An 18,562-nucleotide genomic window follows, 5' to 3' on the forward strand; every position below is an offset into this window, starting at 1 on the left:
AAACATTTATCAACTGCCCATAGCCATCATCCGAGGCTGGGAGGGAGGAGCAGGTCCTGAGTTGGCCCTAGCTGCCTGGGCAAGAGAAGGAAGGGGCCCATGTCTTCCCAGAGGACAAAGGAGGTGCATGACTCCCCATCTTAGATCATCTTGCAGAAAGGAGGCAGTGACCCATCACCATCCTCTTTCTTTTGATGCCTCTTGTTCCAAAGTGATTTTGCCCACACAGTAATGCAGCTTATTCCCAATGGTTGTCAAACACCTGACTCTTCATTTTCCTGGGATATATATGGTGCTGAACCTCATTTCCTTCCAGGCTCCCCCAATTCCCCTTCAACTTGCCAGAGCTTCTATACCCACAGGATGTTGGGGGTCCATGCCATTTTATGTCGGGTCTCGCCAGCATCCTGGATTCTCGGTGGAACCCTGGGGGATGTCCCACATCCTCTTCGCTCCTAGCAGGGCTCCCTTCATGCCTGACACTTCCCCTCCTCTCCCTCCAGTGTTCCATGCCTTCCTGTGTCACAGCATTCCATGTCACATGCGCCTTTGACCACGGCCTGGAAATGCGGACTATATTAGCAGACAACGACGAGGTCAAGTTCAAGTCGTTCTGCCAGGAGCACAGTGATGGGGGCCCTCGGGGTGAGCCTACCTCCGACCCCGTGGAGCCCAGCCCAGCCAGCGAGGACCTGGAGAAGGTGACCGTGCGCAAGCAGCGGCTGCAGCAGCTGGAGGAAGACTTCTACGAGCTGGTGGAGCCAGCCGAGGTGGCTGAGCGGCTGGAGCTGGCTGAGGCGCTGGTCGACTTCATCTACCAGTACTGGAAGCTGAAGAGGAAAGCCAATGCCAACCAGCCTCTGCTCACCCCCAAGACCGACGAGGTGGACAACCTGGCCCAGCAGGAGCAGGACGTCCTGTACCGCCGCCTCAAGCTCTTCACACACCTGCGGCAGGACTTGGAGAGGGTGAGTGCCCTTACTGTCGTCTCGTCTGCAGGCCTTGCCTGATGGGCATCCTGGGAGGCCTTTCCGCCCCACGCACACTGCCCCCTAGCAGCCATGGCTCTCCAGGACTCAGATGGTATGCTCTGGCCAAGGAAGGGGCCGTGAGCCTACAGTTCTCTGACAGCGTGGGGGCTACAATAGGGAAGCATCTAGCCCTTGAGTCTCTGAGCCCCTCTTGTCCCAGTGCTTTTGTTAGGCCTGAAGGGTGGGGGTCCTGCTAGGGTCCTGAGGCTATAGGGCATCAGAGCTGGGGCACAACCCAGACTTCCAGCGTCTACTGCCCTCTGTCCCTGTCTGTGGCCTCTCTGGGCCATGCCTGTTCCCAACACATGTGCTAGACCAGGGCAGGAAAGACAGGTGTTAACGTAGGGCGTGAGGGCATACAGGTAGGCCAGAGACACAGTGGCCTGTATGGAGTAGAAGGATGAAGCTCAGTGGGTGGGCCAGAATGTATGTGGAAACTGCTGAATGTTTTAAGCAGGGACTGTCCCTCTGTAGCTGCAACTTCCAAACATTCCCCCTGGAGAGGGAATCAGGGGGCCTGCAGTGGATGGGTTGGCCCAATGGCCCCATCCCCTCAATACTAGGTGCTAGGAAACAGAGGGTCTTGGCTTGGTCCAAGGTGGTAGTTCAGGGTGCTGAGTGCTGTTCTGGCCTCTCCTCTTTGGGACGTTCAGTTCTAGGGTTCCAGAGCACATGGGGTCATGTCACAGTGTCTTCCACACATGGCACAGACACATGTGCCTCCCCTTCCCCTGGGCCTTATTAGGAAATAGCCCTGAGTGGAAACGTAGAGGGGCCTCTATGTGATTGGAGACAGCTGCCTATCTTAGGGTCATTTCTGTTGGCAAGTCTGTAAAATGGGTAGAACAGTTGGGCAGGTGTTGTGCTGTGTTGTGGGGAGGCGCTGAAACTGGACCTGGCTTGCCCGATCTCCTTTAGCCTACTCCTCTCCCCTGAGACCTGGTCAAGGGAAAACAACCCCACTGGCCTGGGAGGGAGCTTACTGCCTGCCAGCAGGGTCAAAAGGGGAAGGTGGAGAGTGGGGACAGCAGATGCCCTTTGCTCCAGCCAGGCCAGAGGGCAAGGCTGTCTACATTGCAGCCACCACTTCCTGGGCAGCCCAGCGTCCTGTCTCATGTGGCAGTGGCATCAGGTACATGAGGACATGGAGTACTTTCAGTGACCAGAGCTGCTACCAGAGTTGTCCTCAGGCCACCCCTGAGTCTGTACTCTCCGTGTCTCCAGCACAAACACCCTGCTTTTACTCCTGCTATTTCCCAAGTGACCCCTCAGGTCAGATCTCCCAGGAATCTATGCTCTTCGGCACATGGTCTGGTGCTGGCTAGGCAGTGTTGGGAGGCCAGGGTGCAGGGTGACTTATTTAATCATCATCCTAGGAAAATAGACAAAGTAGCTCCTCCTGGCCCTAATGAGCTGTTGAGAATACTAGGGCTTCAGAAGATGAATGACAGGAAACCTAAGAGGAATGTGTGTTTTCTAGAGTTTGACTTGAATTTGGACCTGAATGGGGTGGTGGGGTTTGTCATCAGGATAGTTGTTGGCCTAACCTCCTATTCTTTTTTTTTTAAGATTTGATTTATTTTTCACAAGAGACACACAGAGAGAGAGGCAGAGACACAGGCAAAGGGAGAAGCAGGCTCCATGCAGAGAGCCCACTGTGGGACTCAATCCTGCGACTCCGTGATCACACCCTGAACCAAAGGCAGACGCTCAACCACTGAGCCACCCAGGCATCCCCTTAACCTCCTATTCTGTACATTTCCTGTGCAAAAGCATCCCCTTATCAGCCTCCCAACCTCTCTACCTCATTGTCAGCTGGTACAGGTGTGGCCAGGGACCAAGGTCAAGGGCTAAGATGCCAGCAGGTTCCCAGGCAACCAGAGCTGCCATGCAGATTCCTCCAGTAGAGGGACAGAGCCCTCCAAAGTCAGGTGTGAACCAGCCTACTTTTCCTCCAGGAAGAGGAGGCAGGGCCAACTTTCCAGGGCGTTGGAGGGCCCTGTCAGCATGCTGCTTTTCCAGCAGCCCCCGAGCTGGACTGGCAGGCACCAGCTGAGAGCAAGGCGAGGGAGCGCGCAGCCCTGGCAGGCGGAGGAGAGGAAAGTTAGAGCACCATGCGTGCCAGCTTGCCCCCCTGCGAGTCTATCCTCAGGGCCTTTCACAGCCACGCGTTGGTGGCTTGTGTGAGTGAGCAGGGCTGAGAGCTCTGCCACAGGGGAGGCTTTCTGCAACGACCCATGACTGCTGGTGGCCCGGCCATGGCCCAGTGCCAGTGACCGAGAGGATCCAGCCTCTCACTGGGCACTAGGCCAGCTTGGGCTGAATCCATCAGGGAGGCAGGGTTGGAGTTGAGACTGAAGCCTTGGGCGGCCTGGGTTTGCATCCAGATCTAACGCTCCTCAGTGCAATGCCTTCTGAGTTTCACTTCTCACTCCTCTTGAGTTTCAGTTTCCTTTCTGTTAAATGGGAGTAATGAGGTAGCTGACCTTGGAGTCCCCGTGGAGGTGGAAGCACAGTGACCTCTGCTGTTAGCCATGGTTATTGTTGTCTGGTGCTGCCTGGATACGGGCTCCAGGGAGGACCAGAAGCACAGGCCCATGCTAGGACCTGGGAATGAATCACAGGGCATCCTCCCCGATCCCTGTGTCGTCATCCCCCATCCCCCGAGGCCCAGCAGGGTTTTTGCTGAGAGAAGCAGAAGCCAGGGCCACACTGCTGCCACTTCAGCATGAAGTCCCATTTTATGGTCAGCTTAGAAGATGCTATTTCCTAAAATTTCAGCCGCAAACCTTGGCCCCGGCAGGCAGCTCAGGAAGGTATGGCCACTGCTGGCTCCCAGAGTTATTCGCAGCTGACACAAAAATTGCAGCTCTGATGAGCAGCCTGTCAACGCCAACTGGTGTCCCCTAGCAACCGTGCTGGCAGTTGGGGCTGCGCAGGGCTTGGTGCCCAAGGCTCTGGGTCTGGTTACCAGGAGTTTACTCAGGAGCATGACCTGGCTTGAGAGGGTGGGGATAGCGCTCAGAAACACAGCCCTCTCCCTGAAGATAGACCTGTGGATCTCCCCTAGGCCATGTGTCAGATAGTCCCACGGAGAAGACTCTGTCCTCCCACACACTTGCCACCCACCTGCTTCCTTGTCAGGTTGGCCATACCCTGTATCCTCTGTCTTCAGTGCCTGAATTGGCCTCCCACCGAAGCCAGCCTCATCCCCAGTAGCCTTGGCCTCCAGAGCTATGGCCCCCTCAACCCCTGTGTCTCCCATCTCTAGGTTGCTGCCAACCCATTAGGGCCTCCACCCCCACTGAAACCTGGCCCCACTTCCCCTGCTGCCTCGTCAGTCACCTGCAATCTCAAGTGCCCCTCCTCCCCCACTGCGTCCCGTCTCCCTCCTCGTTCCTCCCGCAGGCTCCCCGCACATGTGGCTGTGCTTGTGCCTATGTGAGGGCCACATACCTGGCGAGCCTCCCCTGGTAGCAATCCCGTGGTACTGGGCGGGCCAGCCCCACTGAGATTCCTGTCAGCCGGCCTTGTTCTGGGATGTCTGGGGCTCCCCAGCCTAATCCCTGTCTGCACCCCTGCTCCCCCTCGCTCAGGGCTCCCCCTTCTTAGCCCTCAACCTCGCTTCCTGTTCCTCGGACCAGATCCCTCCAACTTCTGGGCCGTCAAGCCTGTCAAGCCTGTCGAGCATCTCTATCAGTTCTCTGCCCTTTCTCCCCCTGCCCCCAGGACACACTGTGCCCATGGGAATATAAAACGCTCAGTCTCCAGGATTTGACTCTGTTTCACTTTCTCCCGTCTCCAAAAGCACATCCTCCCTCCCTGTTTCCTTCCAGTCATGGCGCTCTCCCACCCCCATCCCCAGCTCTCCTTTCCTCTGCCACTGCTCACTCTTCCTTGCTTCTTCCTGCTCTGGCCAGGCTCCTGCCACCACCTTGTTCCAGGATTATCTGCCAGGGTTACCAACAGCCTCCATCTCCCTACATCTGGTGGCCACTTCTCCATCTTCATCCTCTGGCCTTCTCAGCAGTGGTGGCCACCGTCAGACATGCCTTCGGTCTTAAAATACGTTTCTTATGGACACTCAGACCACACATCCTCCCTTAATACCCCAGCTCTCCTGCTCCCTCTGTGAATATTCCTTGGCCCTCGTGATTGTCAGTTCACCACACTTGGGCTGACCTCTCAGTGGTCTGCTCCATAGCTCTGCTCCGCATCCATCACTTCCCTTCTGAGCTCCAGCATCTCATGCCCAACACAAACACAGGCCCAGGCCTGCTCCCCCCACAGGCTCCCTGGTCTCCACAAATGCCTCAACACCAGGCAGTCTAGCCTAAGATAACTGGCCAGGAGCCCTCCTTGCTCTCCTCCCCTCTCCTCACCCACGTTCAAGTTCACTCTAAAATTTACTGATACCAAAGCAACTTCATCAAAATATAAAGCCTGCTTTCATGACCAATCCCTAGTTTGAGGCAACTTTGTTACTTGATTCATTCTTTCACTCTGATTTTTTTTTAAGAGAACTTTTTATGTTTATAATCAGAAAAAACAATAATGATAATGACAGTGTCAGGAACCTGATAGCCTGGGAAAGCTTTCTAAGGTAGTATCAGTACTTAGTCTCCACAAGCCATCACAGAAGAGGAATTCTACAACATTCAGTAACCTGTAACTCTGTTAACCAACGGTCTTGAGAGAAATCAGAGAATTGTGGATGATTCCAGGGTGAGATGGGAACAAGTGGGGTCACATCGTGGCCAGTGTATCAACCACAGTATGTTGGCATTGTTGGGATTCTCACAGAAAGAACCATTCCTATCTTCCATAGCAAGAGCCTCCAGACACTACTGATTGTGTCATGTACCTTACAAGGGAAAAAATTGAGCACTTACCTGCACTATATTGTATTTTTCATGTCTCATTCATCTATCACTGCATATTATGAAACAGACATAATCAGAATTTCTAACAGGATCAAAGAGCATACCAGTAGAGGGGTACCTGGCTGGCTCAGTCAGTACAGCTTGCAATTCTTGACCTCGGGGTTGTAAGTTGGAGCCCCATGTTGGGTGTGGAGGTCACTTAAAAATAAAAGCTTTAAAAAAATATCTGTATAGATATGGATATATATCCATGTATGCAGTGCTATATAAAACGTACATTTGAGGATTCAGCCCCCAGAGACTTGACTATTCCCCCAAGCCTGGGAATCTCTGTGGGTTTTTGTTTGTAAGTAGGCCCCACACCCAGTATGGAGCCCAATGTAAGGCTTGAACTGACAACCCTGAGGCCAACACCTGAACTGAGATCAAGAGTCAGATACTTAACTAGCTGAGCCACCCAGACACCCCACTGTGTTTTTAACCAGCCACGCAAGGGGTCTCAATGCCAGTAATCCAGCTGGGTTTGCCTTAAGAAAATTTTTTGTAAAGTTTCAGATGATTTTGGATTTTAATAGGAAGTGATTATCTTTGAGAGGGACATCTACAACTGTGAGCCTCATCCCATCTTTAGAAATTAGTGTTAAGAGTAAGTTTGAGGATAGCATGTTTGGAAATTTTTTTTTTTTTTAAAAAGATTTATTTATTTATTCATGAGAGACACAGACCGAGAGAGAGAGGCAGACACAGACAGAGGGAGAAGCAGACTCCTCACAGGGAGCCCAATGTGGGACTTGATCCTGGATCCAAGGATCATGACCCGAGCCGAAGGCAGGCGCCCAACTGGTGAGCCACCCAGGCATCCCTGGGAAATTTTTAAAAGCCAGACCTTGACTGATCTGTTTTTAGGCTGGACACGTTGACCGGTTTGTTTTGAGGCCTCCAAAGATTCCATCTGTCTTCACCCTCACTGTCTCCATGCACACCAGGCCACATGGCTGCCAGGAAGGAAACAGACCAGGATACAGGAGAATAATGTTGGGCTGGTTGGATACAGTAGACAGGGAAGCCCTTTTGGAGGTAATGTTTGAACCAAGACCTAAAGGACTAAGTCCAGCCTTGGGAAGAACCTTGACTATATACCAAGGCCCCGAGGCAGAAATAGGTTAAACACAAAAAGGATGAGACTGGAGGGCAGTGTAGCTGGAGCCTAGAAGGCTATGGGACATGGGCTGAGAGGTGCCAGTGGGAGGCCATATTGGGCAAGGCTTTGAACTGGGCTCTGATTTCTTTTTTTAAGTGTGATAGGAAGGAAGCTATGTTAGTTTCCTAGGCCTTCTGTAACAAAGCATTACAAATTCAAAGACTTAAACAGCAGAAGTGCATTTTCTTACAGTTCTAGAGGCCAGAAGCCTAGGATCAAGGTGTCGGCAAGGTTGATTCTGTCTAGAGCCTCTGAGGGAGGATCTGATGGCTTCCAGGCCTCTCTCCTAGCTTCTGATTGCCGACAACCCTTAACATTTCTTGATTCATAGACTCCTGATTCCATCTCTGCCTCCATCATCACATGGCTCCTATATGTCTTTACATGGCCTTTTATAGTGATACCAGTCATTGGATTTAGGGCTCATTCATACCCAGGTAAGACCTTATCTTAACTGATTATATCTGAGGTTCCAGGCAGACCTGAAATTTGGTAGGGGACACTGTTTAGTCCAGTAGGAAAACCAGAAGAGGTGTTGAGGGAAGAGGATTTACATTTCAAGGTGATGGTTGGGGATCACAGCGGGGTCAGAATGCCTGCCTGTCCGGTGGGGCGGGCAGATGGAGGGGACTAGGCAGTGGAGGGAGCTGATGGGAATGAGTTCCATTCACCAGGGACTGATGGGACTCAGGGGTAGGCTGGCTCTGGGGGCGAGTGAGGAGGACCTGGGTCCTGAAGGGTGACTCCAGGGTCTCAGCACGTATACCCCACCCCGCCCCCAGCAAAGTCCCTCCCAGATTCCCCTGCCTGGCCTTATTCTGAATCCTCATCCCCAGCCTGTGCCCCTCTGTGTGATCAGCTCCCACTCAGCCTGGCTGCCCCTTCTCCAGGAAGCCTTCTCACCACCCTCAAGTCTGGGTCAGGGCTGCCTGGTCCTGTCAGTACTTGCTCTACATCTCTCTGCCCTGCTAGGTAGGAAGCCCTCAGAAGAAAAGGACCTCCCCGACTGTATTGCCCACTGCTGAGCCCAAGGCCCAACACCACATGAGTTCCCAGAGCCACAGCTTGTACTTAGGGATGTGTGGCTACGAGGAGGTCCTGAGGACATCCAGGATTTGAAAGGAAGCAAAGACCCTTAGGCTGGGCCAGGTTGCTGCCCCTTGGTGTAGGGTGCTGGTCTCGGATGGCCTGTGTCTATGGTGTAGGTTGGGTGCAGACAGCAATGTAGAATGCTGTTGAGCCAGTGTTCTGAGATTTCTTTCACTACTAGGCTCAGGAAGGAAGGGAAGGATGCCCGTGTCTGCAGAAAGATATAATCACAGCTGCCCCCCAGGCCTGGAGAAATGGAGGTCATGTTGATAGGCAGGGGCTCTAGAACCCACAGGTCTCCCCTAGGTAGCTTAAGGACGTGAAACCTGAACTCACCTTTGAAGATGGAACCCAGCCACAGACAGAGGTACTAACCTGGTGGGACCCAGAATTCCGGCTCACAGCTTCTGGCCAGCTGTCTCAGCTTTGGAGACTCCACCCTGAGCTGATGATGATGCCAGACCAAGGAAACGTCTTGAGGGGGGGTCCTGGTCTTAGCTCCAGCAGTGTGATATATTCTGAGAGCAGCAGTGAGGGGATGGCACACTGGGGCAGGGTGCCAGGTGGACGGGGAGTAGCATGGCCCAGGCTACAGGTGCTTCCTGAACAGCTGCAGAGTGGGTCTGTGTCCCATGAGCTAAGCAAACTGGTCTCCCAGGCACTAGATACTACTCTTCCTAGGGAGTCGGAGAACCCCCTGCCCTTCCCCTTGAGGACTTCTATCTTGGCCAGAGCAGGTGTGGGCTTGGCTCAGGTCCTACTGCAGCAGGTGGACATGGGTCGGCCTCAGCAGGACCCAGCTGGGTCAGAATCTCTTCTGCTTTGTATAGCATGGCCATTTGTGTCTCGGAACAGGAATTGGGTTTGCCATAGTGCTTATGGCTATGGAATATCTTTGATGGAAAAGGCCTTGGACAAAGGGCAGAAGGATGGACTTGGTGACCTTGCCAGGCCCCCGCGAGCCTTGGGGCGCTGTGTGTATAGGGGAGGGCACAGCCACATTGGAAGGGCCTTGAAGAGGGCAGCATGGCAGACTGGGCCAGGAAGTTAAGGCCAAGAGGAGAGGCAGGTGGGGTCACCAGCCTGAGCTCACTAGACACTTTGCCCTGCCTGCTCTGTCTCTGTGGGGGCCACAGGGTCAAGGCTATGCTTGGCCTGTGTTTTGGACCAGAAAACAGTGACTCAGGGCTGAGGACACACTCAGGGCTTAGGAATTGATTCTCAGACGTCCCAGGTGGGTTAAGCAGTGGTAGCCCCCCAAAGTTGGGAGGTCAAAGGTAGCTGCCCTGTGAGTAAAGTGGGAAGTCTCTCTCCTGTCTCCTTAGGTGAGAAATCTGTGCTACATGGTGACACGGCGCGAGAGAACGAAACATGCCATCTGCAAACTCCAGGAGCAGATATTCCACCTGCAGATGAAGCTGATTGAACAGGACCTGTGTCGAGGTAGGCACCTTCCCTGCCCACCACCAGCCCCTGCTCAGCGCACACACGCTCAAGGGGCTGGGTCCCAAGCAGGGGAGGGCGGTGGAGGGGAGGGCTGTCTTCAGGGCCTGGTGGGGGCACACACATGAAGCCAGGGTCCCCTGGCCCATCCAGGGACCCTTCATAACCAACTAACAGGCCAACCAAGATGGGACTTCCCAGGGTCCTGGGTGTGTGTTGGTGACAAGGAGCCAGACATGGGACTGTGGGCATCAGGCCTGTCCTAATGGAGCTTTCTGGTCCACTGGGGACACCTGGGTGGTTCCAGGGCCATAGTGGTTCAGGAGTAGATGCATGTGAACAGTGTGGCTCTAGGCTGCTCTTGGGACAGGAAGGACCGGAAGTGGTGAGCTTCCCTGAACTGTGCCTCCATGTTGATCCTGAATCGGGCAGCTGCCCCAGAGATGGAAGAGGACCTATGTGTTCTTTCTCTCTGACCTCATCTCATATAATTTAGATGCTGTACGAGCAGGGATTTTTTTTGTTTATTTTTGTCTTAAACTCCTGTTGTCACAAACACTTAAGAGATCTGTAAATCAAAGGCCAAAGAAGCTTCAGCATTGCTGTTATCTATTAGTTGTGTGGATAATACCAGACACAGGGCCCTTCCCAGAGTGTTTACATGTGAAAAGGGCATCACTTAACTCAAAAAATGGTGCTCTGATATTGAAGTACATGTAGCTGGATGGAGAGAGATGATAAGTCAGGAGCTGCCATGGCCAGTTCAGCCACTGGGTCAGGCTGGGCCCGGAGTGGAGAGGAACCAGAGCTGCTGGACCAACCCTAGTACGAATGCCTGAGGACCTGATGCCACCCCACTTTGGCCCAAGCCAAGCTGCCTCGTGTGCACTTTGGGATCACTACTCACTCTAGCCTAAGAAACCAGCACTGCCAAATACAGGTGTTGGTTCAGGCCGGATCATGTCCACGCAGAAGGCAGAGTTTACCATGCATCCCCAGGACTGGCAGCTTCCTGGACGCCACAGCTATGCAGACTCCCTCTAACCTGGTGATTTTTTTAGTGAGCATGACCTGAGTGTAGATGGCATGCCAGGCCCTGCTGCAGGGCACATTGCCATGGGCTGAATGGATAGAGCTTCTGTCCTTGTAGAGCTCACCATCTGGGAAAATAAAGGCAGGTGCTGCCCTAGGGGCTGCAGTGGTGATTATGGAGCAACAGGTCAGGCTTCCTGGGACCTCACTATGGCCACGCATCCAGCTACAGAGGGAGAGCTGCCCACAATCAGGGCGACAGAAAGTGGCAGGGCACATAGTACCCTCGGGAAGCATGGTCAAGAGCTGGATCTCTACCCCCGTATTGAGTCTGGGAATGTTTGTAGCTCCTAGACCTGAGTGGCAGCTACAGGTAGCCCTTTGTTCAGGGCAGGTCATTTGGAGTGAAAACTGGTTTGCCTCTGCCTGAAGTCCATGCCCTCAGTGTTAGGACACTTGGTCCCTGGGATGGGACATGGCTATGAGCATATTGTTGAGGACCGGCCAGACAACTGGAGAAGGCTTCCCAGGGCAGTGATATTTATGCCATGAGCTGAACCAGGTAGTAGAGGGCAGGACGATCTGAAATTGTAGAAGCTAGAGCCTGTCTTTTTAGAGAAACTGGAAGGAGGCTGGTATCACAGCAACGGGGGCCAAAGGACATTGTCTCAGGTAAGGTTTGGGGGGTTGATGGGGTCAAACATGCAAGGTCTTGTGGCCTCAGAGAACTCAGACTTTCCTGAGGACAGTGGGGGAATCTTAGAATTCTAGTCTCCCTCCGAAGTATGTAGGCACTGGTCCCGTGTCAGAGATGAGGCTTCTGAGACTCGGCCTGAGGTTGCACAGGGGATTAGCCGCAGAGCTGAGGAGATCCCATTTCTCTCAACCTCCTTGTACACCTTTATCTGGGAAGCGTGCCAGCTTCTGGCTGAAAAGCTAGATTTCTGGCAGCTGGGCCTCTCCCTACAGATGTCCTCCCCTGCTCCAGTGTTCTCTGCCTCCCTACACCTATGTGGTCATGGGCCAAAGGGATATGGGGGCCAGGTGTGCACCCCGAGTTGGCCATCTACTGTGTGACCCCAAGAGTAGAACAGGAGATTTGCTCAAGGGACTGACCACTGTGGCAAAACTAGAACCCGTGTCTCTCGACTCCTCAGATAGTGTTCTGTCCATCTTCGAGTCTGGCTCCTCAGCCTAGCATTGACGGCCCTGTCCTGGCCACTCACCTCCATCACCCTTCCCACCCACCGGGAAGGAGTCCCCCCAACACCTAGAGGCCATGTAGATCAGACTGCATTCCAGGTCCTACAGGGTGTCCTCCACCCTCTCCAGGCCACTCAAGGGCAGCAGTAGGCAGTGCCTCCTCTCTTCCCCACCTGCTGTCCCTGACTCACAGGAGCCCCACTTATCCCAGGTGCCCATGGCTCTGCTCCCGGGGCCTGTTGGCAGTGCAAGGGGACCTAAAAGGGGAAGCACAGGAGAGAGAGGACTCCTAGGATGGCCTGCAGTGATCGTGGTTTTGGCTGAGCTGCTCGGGGTAACCACCTCCTTCCTGCTCTCTCTTCCCTGGCACAGAGGGATCTGGGAGGAGAGCAAAGGGCAAGAAGAGCGACTCGAAAAGGAAAGGCCGCGAGGGCCCAAAGGGCAGCCCCGAGAAGAAAGAGAAAATGAAGGCGGGGCCCGACTCAGTCCTGGGGCAGCTGGGTGAGTGAGTGGCCACACTGGCCTGGCAGACATGGCCAGCCTCACACAGTCCCTCCACGGGCAGCTCCCAACCTAAGACCAGCGGGGTCTACCGGCACCTCCGTCGCAGAGAGTAGGAAGCCCAAAGGGCTAACTAACCAGGCCTTTCCATGCCCAGGCGCTCACACCTTTTAGCCGTAAAGGAAACCAGGTAGGGTCTCAGAGTCCTGCCTGGCATCCCAAGAAATACCCCTTTTGTAGACTTGGAGACCCCAGCCTGGGGCTCAGGAGCTTGCACACATTCCTCTAGCTAGAGTCCTGGATGCCAGATTTTTCTGGAGGCCCTCAAGGGACCTGTAGACCTTCTAGGCCCTTGCAGAATGCAGCCGTCATCTGCCAGAATTCTCCATCTTGCTCCCACCCTGCTGGCATTTCTCCAGTAAGCCCTCCCTTCAGCATTTAGGCCCCCAGGTCTGGGCTGTCTCCCAGCCATCCTGCTTCCCCTACAGCACTTCTCAGGGATGACTGTGGAGTCTTCCAAACCTCACCTCCAGCCTCAAGAAGGGGACCACTGGTAGCAAAAGGAAAGCCCAGGATTAACCTCTGGCCCAGACACCCCAGAGGGAATTTCTGTCGAGAAGCACTTCCGCTACCCTGTTGATGCCTGACACGCCTACCTAATGTTTCGGAAGCAGCTCTCATAAAAGCCCAGTGCCCCCTGGTGGCTTGAGGGCCTTTCCCTTCATTCCTCCATCCCCTGCATCCCCAGGATGGGGTGGTGGGCAGAGCTGGCTTCATGAGTGTGTACTTAGGCAACCTCAAAACTCTCTTGCTCAGTTCAATGCCATACTCATTACCTTGAAATATCTTAATAATTTTGGAACAAGGAGCACACCTGTTCACTTTGCATTCTGCTCCACCAGTCATGAAGCCGGTTCTGGGACTGGGTTGTCCTGGGGGGAGAGGGGAATATGGTGTGAACCCTCCTCTTTGGTGTCATTGGCAGGAAGGATCAGCAAATCAGGATGTCTCAGTTGGGTCTGTTACAGAGGGAGGGAGGGGCCCAGTGGCTCCCTGGGGACAGTCTGAGAGGGCTTCCTGAGAGAGGGTGGGACTCACACCTGTAAGCATCTCACTTGCCTCCTCTCTCACCTCGGCCAGGCCTGTCCACCTCCTTCCCCATCGATGGCACCTTTTTCAACAGTTGGCTAGCTCAGTCAGTGCAGATCACAGCAGAGAACATGGCCATGAGCGAGTGGTCACTGAACAACGGCCACCGCGAAGACCCCGCTCCGGGGCTGCTGTCGGAGGAGCTGCTGCAAGACGAGGAGACACTGCTGAGCTTCATGCGGGACCCCTCACTGCGGCCCGGGGACCCTGCCAGGAAGGCCCGGGGCCGCAGCCGCCTGCCTGCCAAGAAGAAGCCACCGCAGGATGGGCCTGGCTCACGGACGACTCCAGACAAATCTCCCAAGAAACCCTGGGGCCAGGAGGCAGGCAAGGCAGGGCAAGGGCCAGTGGCCCGGAAACCAACGCGGCGAACGCCCTCCCACCTGCCATCTAGCCCTGCAGCTGGGGACTGTCCTGTTCCAGTGGCCCCCGAGAGCCCTCCTCCTCTGGCCCCCGAGACCCCAGACGAGACAGCCCCAATGGCTGCCGACTCGAATGTCCAAGTGCCTGGCCCTACAGTGAGCCCCAAGCCTTTGGGCCGGCTCCGGCTGCCCCGCGACAAGGGAACCCAGAGATCGCCAGGTGCCAGGCCTGATGTTGGGACAGGACCGCCCTCCACTGTCGCCGAGAGGCCCAAGGTCAGCCTACACTTTGACACTGAGACTGATGGCTACTTCTCTGATGGGGAGATGAGCGACTCAGATGTGGAAGCTGAGGACAGTGGGGTGCAGCGGGCCCCCCGGGAAGCAGGGGCTGAGGAGGTGGTCCGCATGGGGGTCCTGGCCTCCTAAGTCACCCCTACCCCATCCCGGGCCCTGCCCTGGTCCTCCCGTGAGGCCTCAGCCCAGTCACAACTGCCATTTCCAATCTCTGCTGAGTGTCTCAGACCCTTGAGACTGCCACTCTGTCGTGGTTTTATTTTTAATATAGAGAGTTTTGAATTCCACACTGTTGTCTTTCCTCTGTGCTGGCCTAGGACAGTAGGATTCCTTCCACGGCTCTGGCCGCAGGGACCATTGCAGGTCCCATGCACCATCCCTGCCGTGGTAGCGCCCCGTCCCGGTCCTGGCCCCGGCCCGTGCGGCGTCACTGGGTTCCTGGATAGATGCACGCAAGGCGAAGAAGTGCTCAGGACTCCAGCCCGCTGCCACTGGGTGACAGACCGTCGTTTGGGCATTATTTCGTGGCCCAGGGCCTGCCCCGCCTTGCCCCCAAAATCCCACTGGGGTCCATCTGGGGGGTCCTGCTGCACTCCACTGATCCCCAAGGAAGTATACTAAGTGATACCCAGCCAGAGTCTACTCACTGTCACAAGCACAACGAGCTTATATAAGAAAGCACTGAGCGGGGGGCGCAGAGGGCCCGCTGGTTCCAGAGGAACCGCAGCTGTTCCTGATCAACCCGCATCATCCGAGGCCTGCCCGCCCACCCCGCGACCCTCCACTCCCTTGCTGCTCCGGCCCTGCCAGTGCCCAGCCCGGCGGCTCTGAGAAGGGGTTCCTAGAATCCTTCCTGAGCTGTGCCATTTACTCAGGGGACTCCCAAACAGCCAGCCGCCACTGCCGGTGGAGGCTGCAAGGGAGGGCCAGTGCCCAGACAGGGGCGTGGGGCTTAGACTCACCCACTTAGAGAATTGCTCTGCAGCTCCAACTTCCTTCCTTCCTTCGGGGCCAGTCTCGGCCGAAGTCTGGTCACTCCCAGACAGCTGACCTGACCAGACCAGACCATTTGCCTTTTCAAAATTTCCAGTCCTGCTATGAGACGAGCTTCTTCCTCGGTTTCCTTTTGGAAACTCCTCCTTCCAATGAGCAGTGGGATCCCGGGGCCTGTGATGGGCCGTGTTGGCCTGCTATGGCTATTTCAAGTCTTGCTGGATGATCCTGGTTCCTCCGTCCCTGTGAGCCCTTAACTCCTCTCCTGGCTATGCCCTCCCCACCCCACCACACACACACACACACACACACACACACACACACACCCTCTCTGTCACCACCACCCACCCGCCTTTTCCGTCCCACCCTCTAGGTCCCAGGTAGTTGCTCTGAAGAGTTTCAGTGGAGTGGCCCCAGGGTGATAGCTCAGGGAACAAACAAAAAAGGAATTCAGTGAAAACGTGGGTTTTTTTCTTTTATAAATTACTCCTGGGTCACTTCCACCACTGGGGAAGCCAGAACTTCTCCAACAACAACCTTGCAAAAGTCCAGTGAATCAGTCGAATCATTCTATGGATGCCAAAGAATATTTTGACCATAATACAGCACAGCCTGGACCTGACAACTTGTCACTTGGACTTTTTTTTTTTTTTTTAATGGAGTTCTTTAGCAACAAAGTGTAGAGACATGTTCATTGCACACACCCAAGGAGACTGAGCCCGAGCTCTTGGAAGAAGATGCCGTTCTGCTGCTGAACTGTTGGAATCGGGAAGCGGGAACCAGCTGTTGGATTTCGGATCCTGGGCTGGGCCCACTGTGAGCTTTCCTAAACTCCGAGACTCTTGGGGGGTGGGGAAGAGTACTGACCGCAAAACCAGCATGGCAAAAGTTTTTACCATGTGGTTCCCCACCTCCACCCCCACCCCCACCCCCAGTACACAACACTCAAATCAGCGGGATGGGGAGCAGCTTGACCACCCACCCCCCGACTCCAGAACTTTCAAGGTACGACAGTGGCATTGTCATTGACACTCGGTTTCATGTGAATTTTAGCAAAACAGGAAGCAAAGATAGGACTATGTTCAGAAGATCGGGCAAATTCGTCCAGTGGGAATGGACTCGGGACGGGCTGTAAGGATTCTGGGCGTTGGGATGGCACAAGCTACCATGTAGAGTTTAGTCCGCCTGCCTCCTTGGTAGTAATGGCCAGTGCAGTGTCCGCACCAGCGGCCCAACCCTCTTCTCTGTTTACTGCCTTTGAACAGCCCTCCTTCCTTCCCTATGCTTTGGGTCACAATCTTGTTTGTGCTGGGTTGCCCGGTCTGACCTCGCAGGAAGCAAAGGGACAAGCTTAAAGAACAACCAAACTGCCAGGGGTGGGGTGCCAGGAATGGCTCAGGCCCAATAGACTCCGCACTTGCCCCCTCACCCTTTAATGCATCTTGAGGCAGAGTCTGGGCTCCCTGGGGGTGGAGAGAACTGGGGAGGGAATGTAGCCTGGCTGGTGAGGGTCTGGTCTGGGTGGGCCAGATGGGGCAGTCAGCACTCTTTGGGGGGCCTCTGCCCAAGCTGACCTCTGGATTCTCTTATGTGTTGGCTCTTGGCTTTGGACTGGACTCTCTCTGGGACCATGTACTTACACTGGGCCCAGGGATCTGTTTGGCTAGCTGGTGAGAGAAGTGGGGAGCCCCCTCACTCCCTAGCTAGGCCCTAAAGCTGTTCTTGCCAGACAGCTGTCCACCTCTAGGATGTCCAGCAAGGCTCCACAGAGTACAAGGATGCTGGTCCCCACCACTCATTTCCTCCATTAGCTACAGCCTCTTCACTCTTTTTTCTGGTCTACTGTCCACCATGTATACAGCTTTGCTACCTCCTGGCATTGAGGTTGGAAGTAGGGAAGAAGGCAGGAGGCCTTTTGCAGGCCAGAGGCTGAAACTGCTTCTGCGTGACCACACCTGCCCCCACTCACTGGCCCTCTTCTGGGAGAGAGAAGCTGCTCTGTTCCTCGTTCTGTCATCCCCATTTTCAGTCCTGGCTGCACAGCTCATCCTTCCCCCTCATCACAGCAAGAAAGGATAAGGTGCAAGGAAAGTATTTTTATGGATCAGAAATGTATTTTAAAGTGAGTAAGAAGAAAGGTAGAAGGGTTTATTTTATTAAATGACCGCTCTGACTTTGTGACCATGTGTGAGCATTTCTAACGTAAGGGTCTCGATTTCCTTAGAGAAGCCACTGAGGTTTCCAGACGTGGATGCTGGGCTCTAGGTGTGTGAGCATGTGCCAGGGCACATCCCTCATGCCCATGTGCATGCATGTTTGTGTGTTGTGTATGGGCATACTGGGGGGCTTGCTGGGGCAGATTCTAGAGAATCAGCTGCCCCATACTAACACATTGGCAGCAACTGGACTTGGCGTTTCCTTGCTCACTGCCAATGTAGCCATCTTCCGCCCATGCCTGGAGCTCTGCAGAATGGGTCTGGATGCCTGCAGCAAGGCCCTGGGGGAGGCCACCTCCCTTGTCCCTGGCCCAGCTGGCCACATTGGCCAAAGAGCCAGGGCTGGAGTCTGGAGTATTTTATATTCTGCCTCTGGTTGTTCTTTAAGGCACTTCCTGCCACCTTGTCCCTCAGACGCACAACACTCTGTGCTCCACAAACGACTTGGGGTTGGGGAGTGATATGAATGTCACAGGAGGAGACACCTTCTGTCCTTGTTTCAAAGAAAGTGATGTGCCATTTGTTAATATACAAGAGAAATATTGAAAATATATTGAAAAGAGCAATTTTAAATTATTTTTGGCTTATGTTGCAATATTTATTTTCTTGTATTAGAAAAGATTCCTTTGTAGAGAAAAAAATGTATTTTTCATTAATGCAAAGACCTATTTCTCCTTTTTGTACATCGTCCACGTTCGCGACCCTTAATGAGCAATAGAATGTACGGCCACGTCGCTGTGGCCAGTGCCCGCTGTGCCCTGCATGATTCTGTGTGGCCGCTGCCGCCTAGTTCCAGCCCCATCCTGTCCTGCTCACTCATGGGGGTTTCTAGACCCCGGCCCCCAGCCGGGCCCGGGGCTCCAGGAGCCCTTTGCACTCCTCGTGTGTTGGCAAACGCAGTTAATAAAGCAATGTTTTCTGTGCTGGCTGGTGTGAGGCTTTGTTGCGGAGGGGAGAGGGCTCCTCCCCAGCGGCAGGCTTGCCGAATTGGGACCCAGCGCTACCTCCAAAGGCGCCCTGATAGGGACGGTCCTGGTGAGCGCTCAGCGTGCCCTGGAGGCTGTGCTCAAGGGCAGTATTTTGTTTGCTCCTCACTGGCAGCATCCACCAGGAAGGAATCCCAGCGGGTGAGGGAGGCACCCGGAGCCACACGCTGATAAAG

At 54.5% G+C, this 18,562-nt stretch overlaps 1 protein-coding gene across 9 annotated transcripts in view; it reads left to right on the top strand.

Annotated features, from left to right (window-relative positions):
- Positions 1 to 18,323, top strand: part of JADE2 (jade family PHD finger 2) — a 51,730-nt gene extending 33,407 nt beyond the window's left edge. For all 9 annotated transcript variants that reach the window (XM_072841060.1, XM_072841062.1, XM_072841058.1 and 6 more), the window contains 4 exons: positions 504 to 968; positions 9,530 to 9,647; positions 12,255 to 12,383; positions 13,524 to 18,323. In XM_072841060.1, coding sequence (XP_072697161.1) covers positions 504 to 968; positions 9,530 to 9,647; positions 12,255 to 12,383; positions 13,524 to 14,323 — 1,512 coding nt within the window. In that variant the 3' untranslated portion in view covers positions 14,324 to 18,323. The remainder of the gene's footprint in view (positions 1 to 503; positions 969 to 9,529; positions 9,648 to 12,254; positions 12,384 to 13,523) is intronic.
- Positions 18,324 to 18,562: the final 239 nt, after the last annotated feature.

Source organism: Canis lupus, chromosome 10 (assembly GCF_048164855.1).
Source record: "Canis lupus baileyi chromosome 10, mCanLup2.hap1, whole genome shotgun sequence".
Classification (NCBI taxonomy): domain Eukaryota; kingdom Metazoa; phylum Chordata; class Mammalia; order Carnivora; family Canidae; genus Canis; species Canis lupus.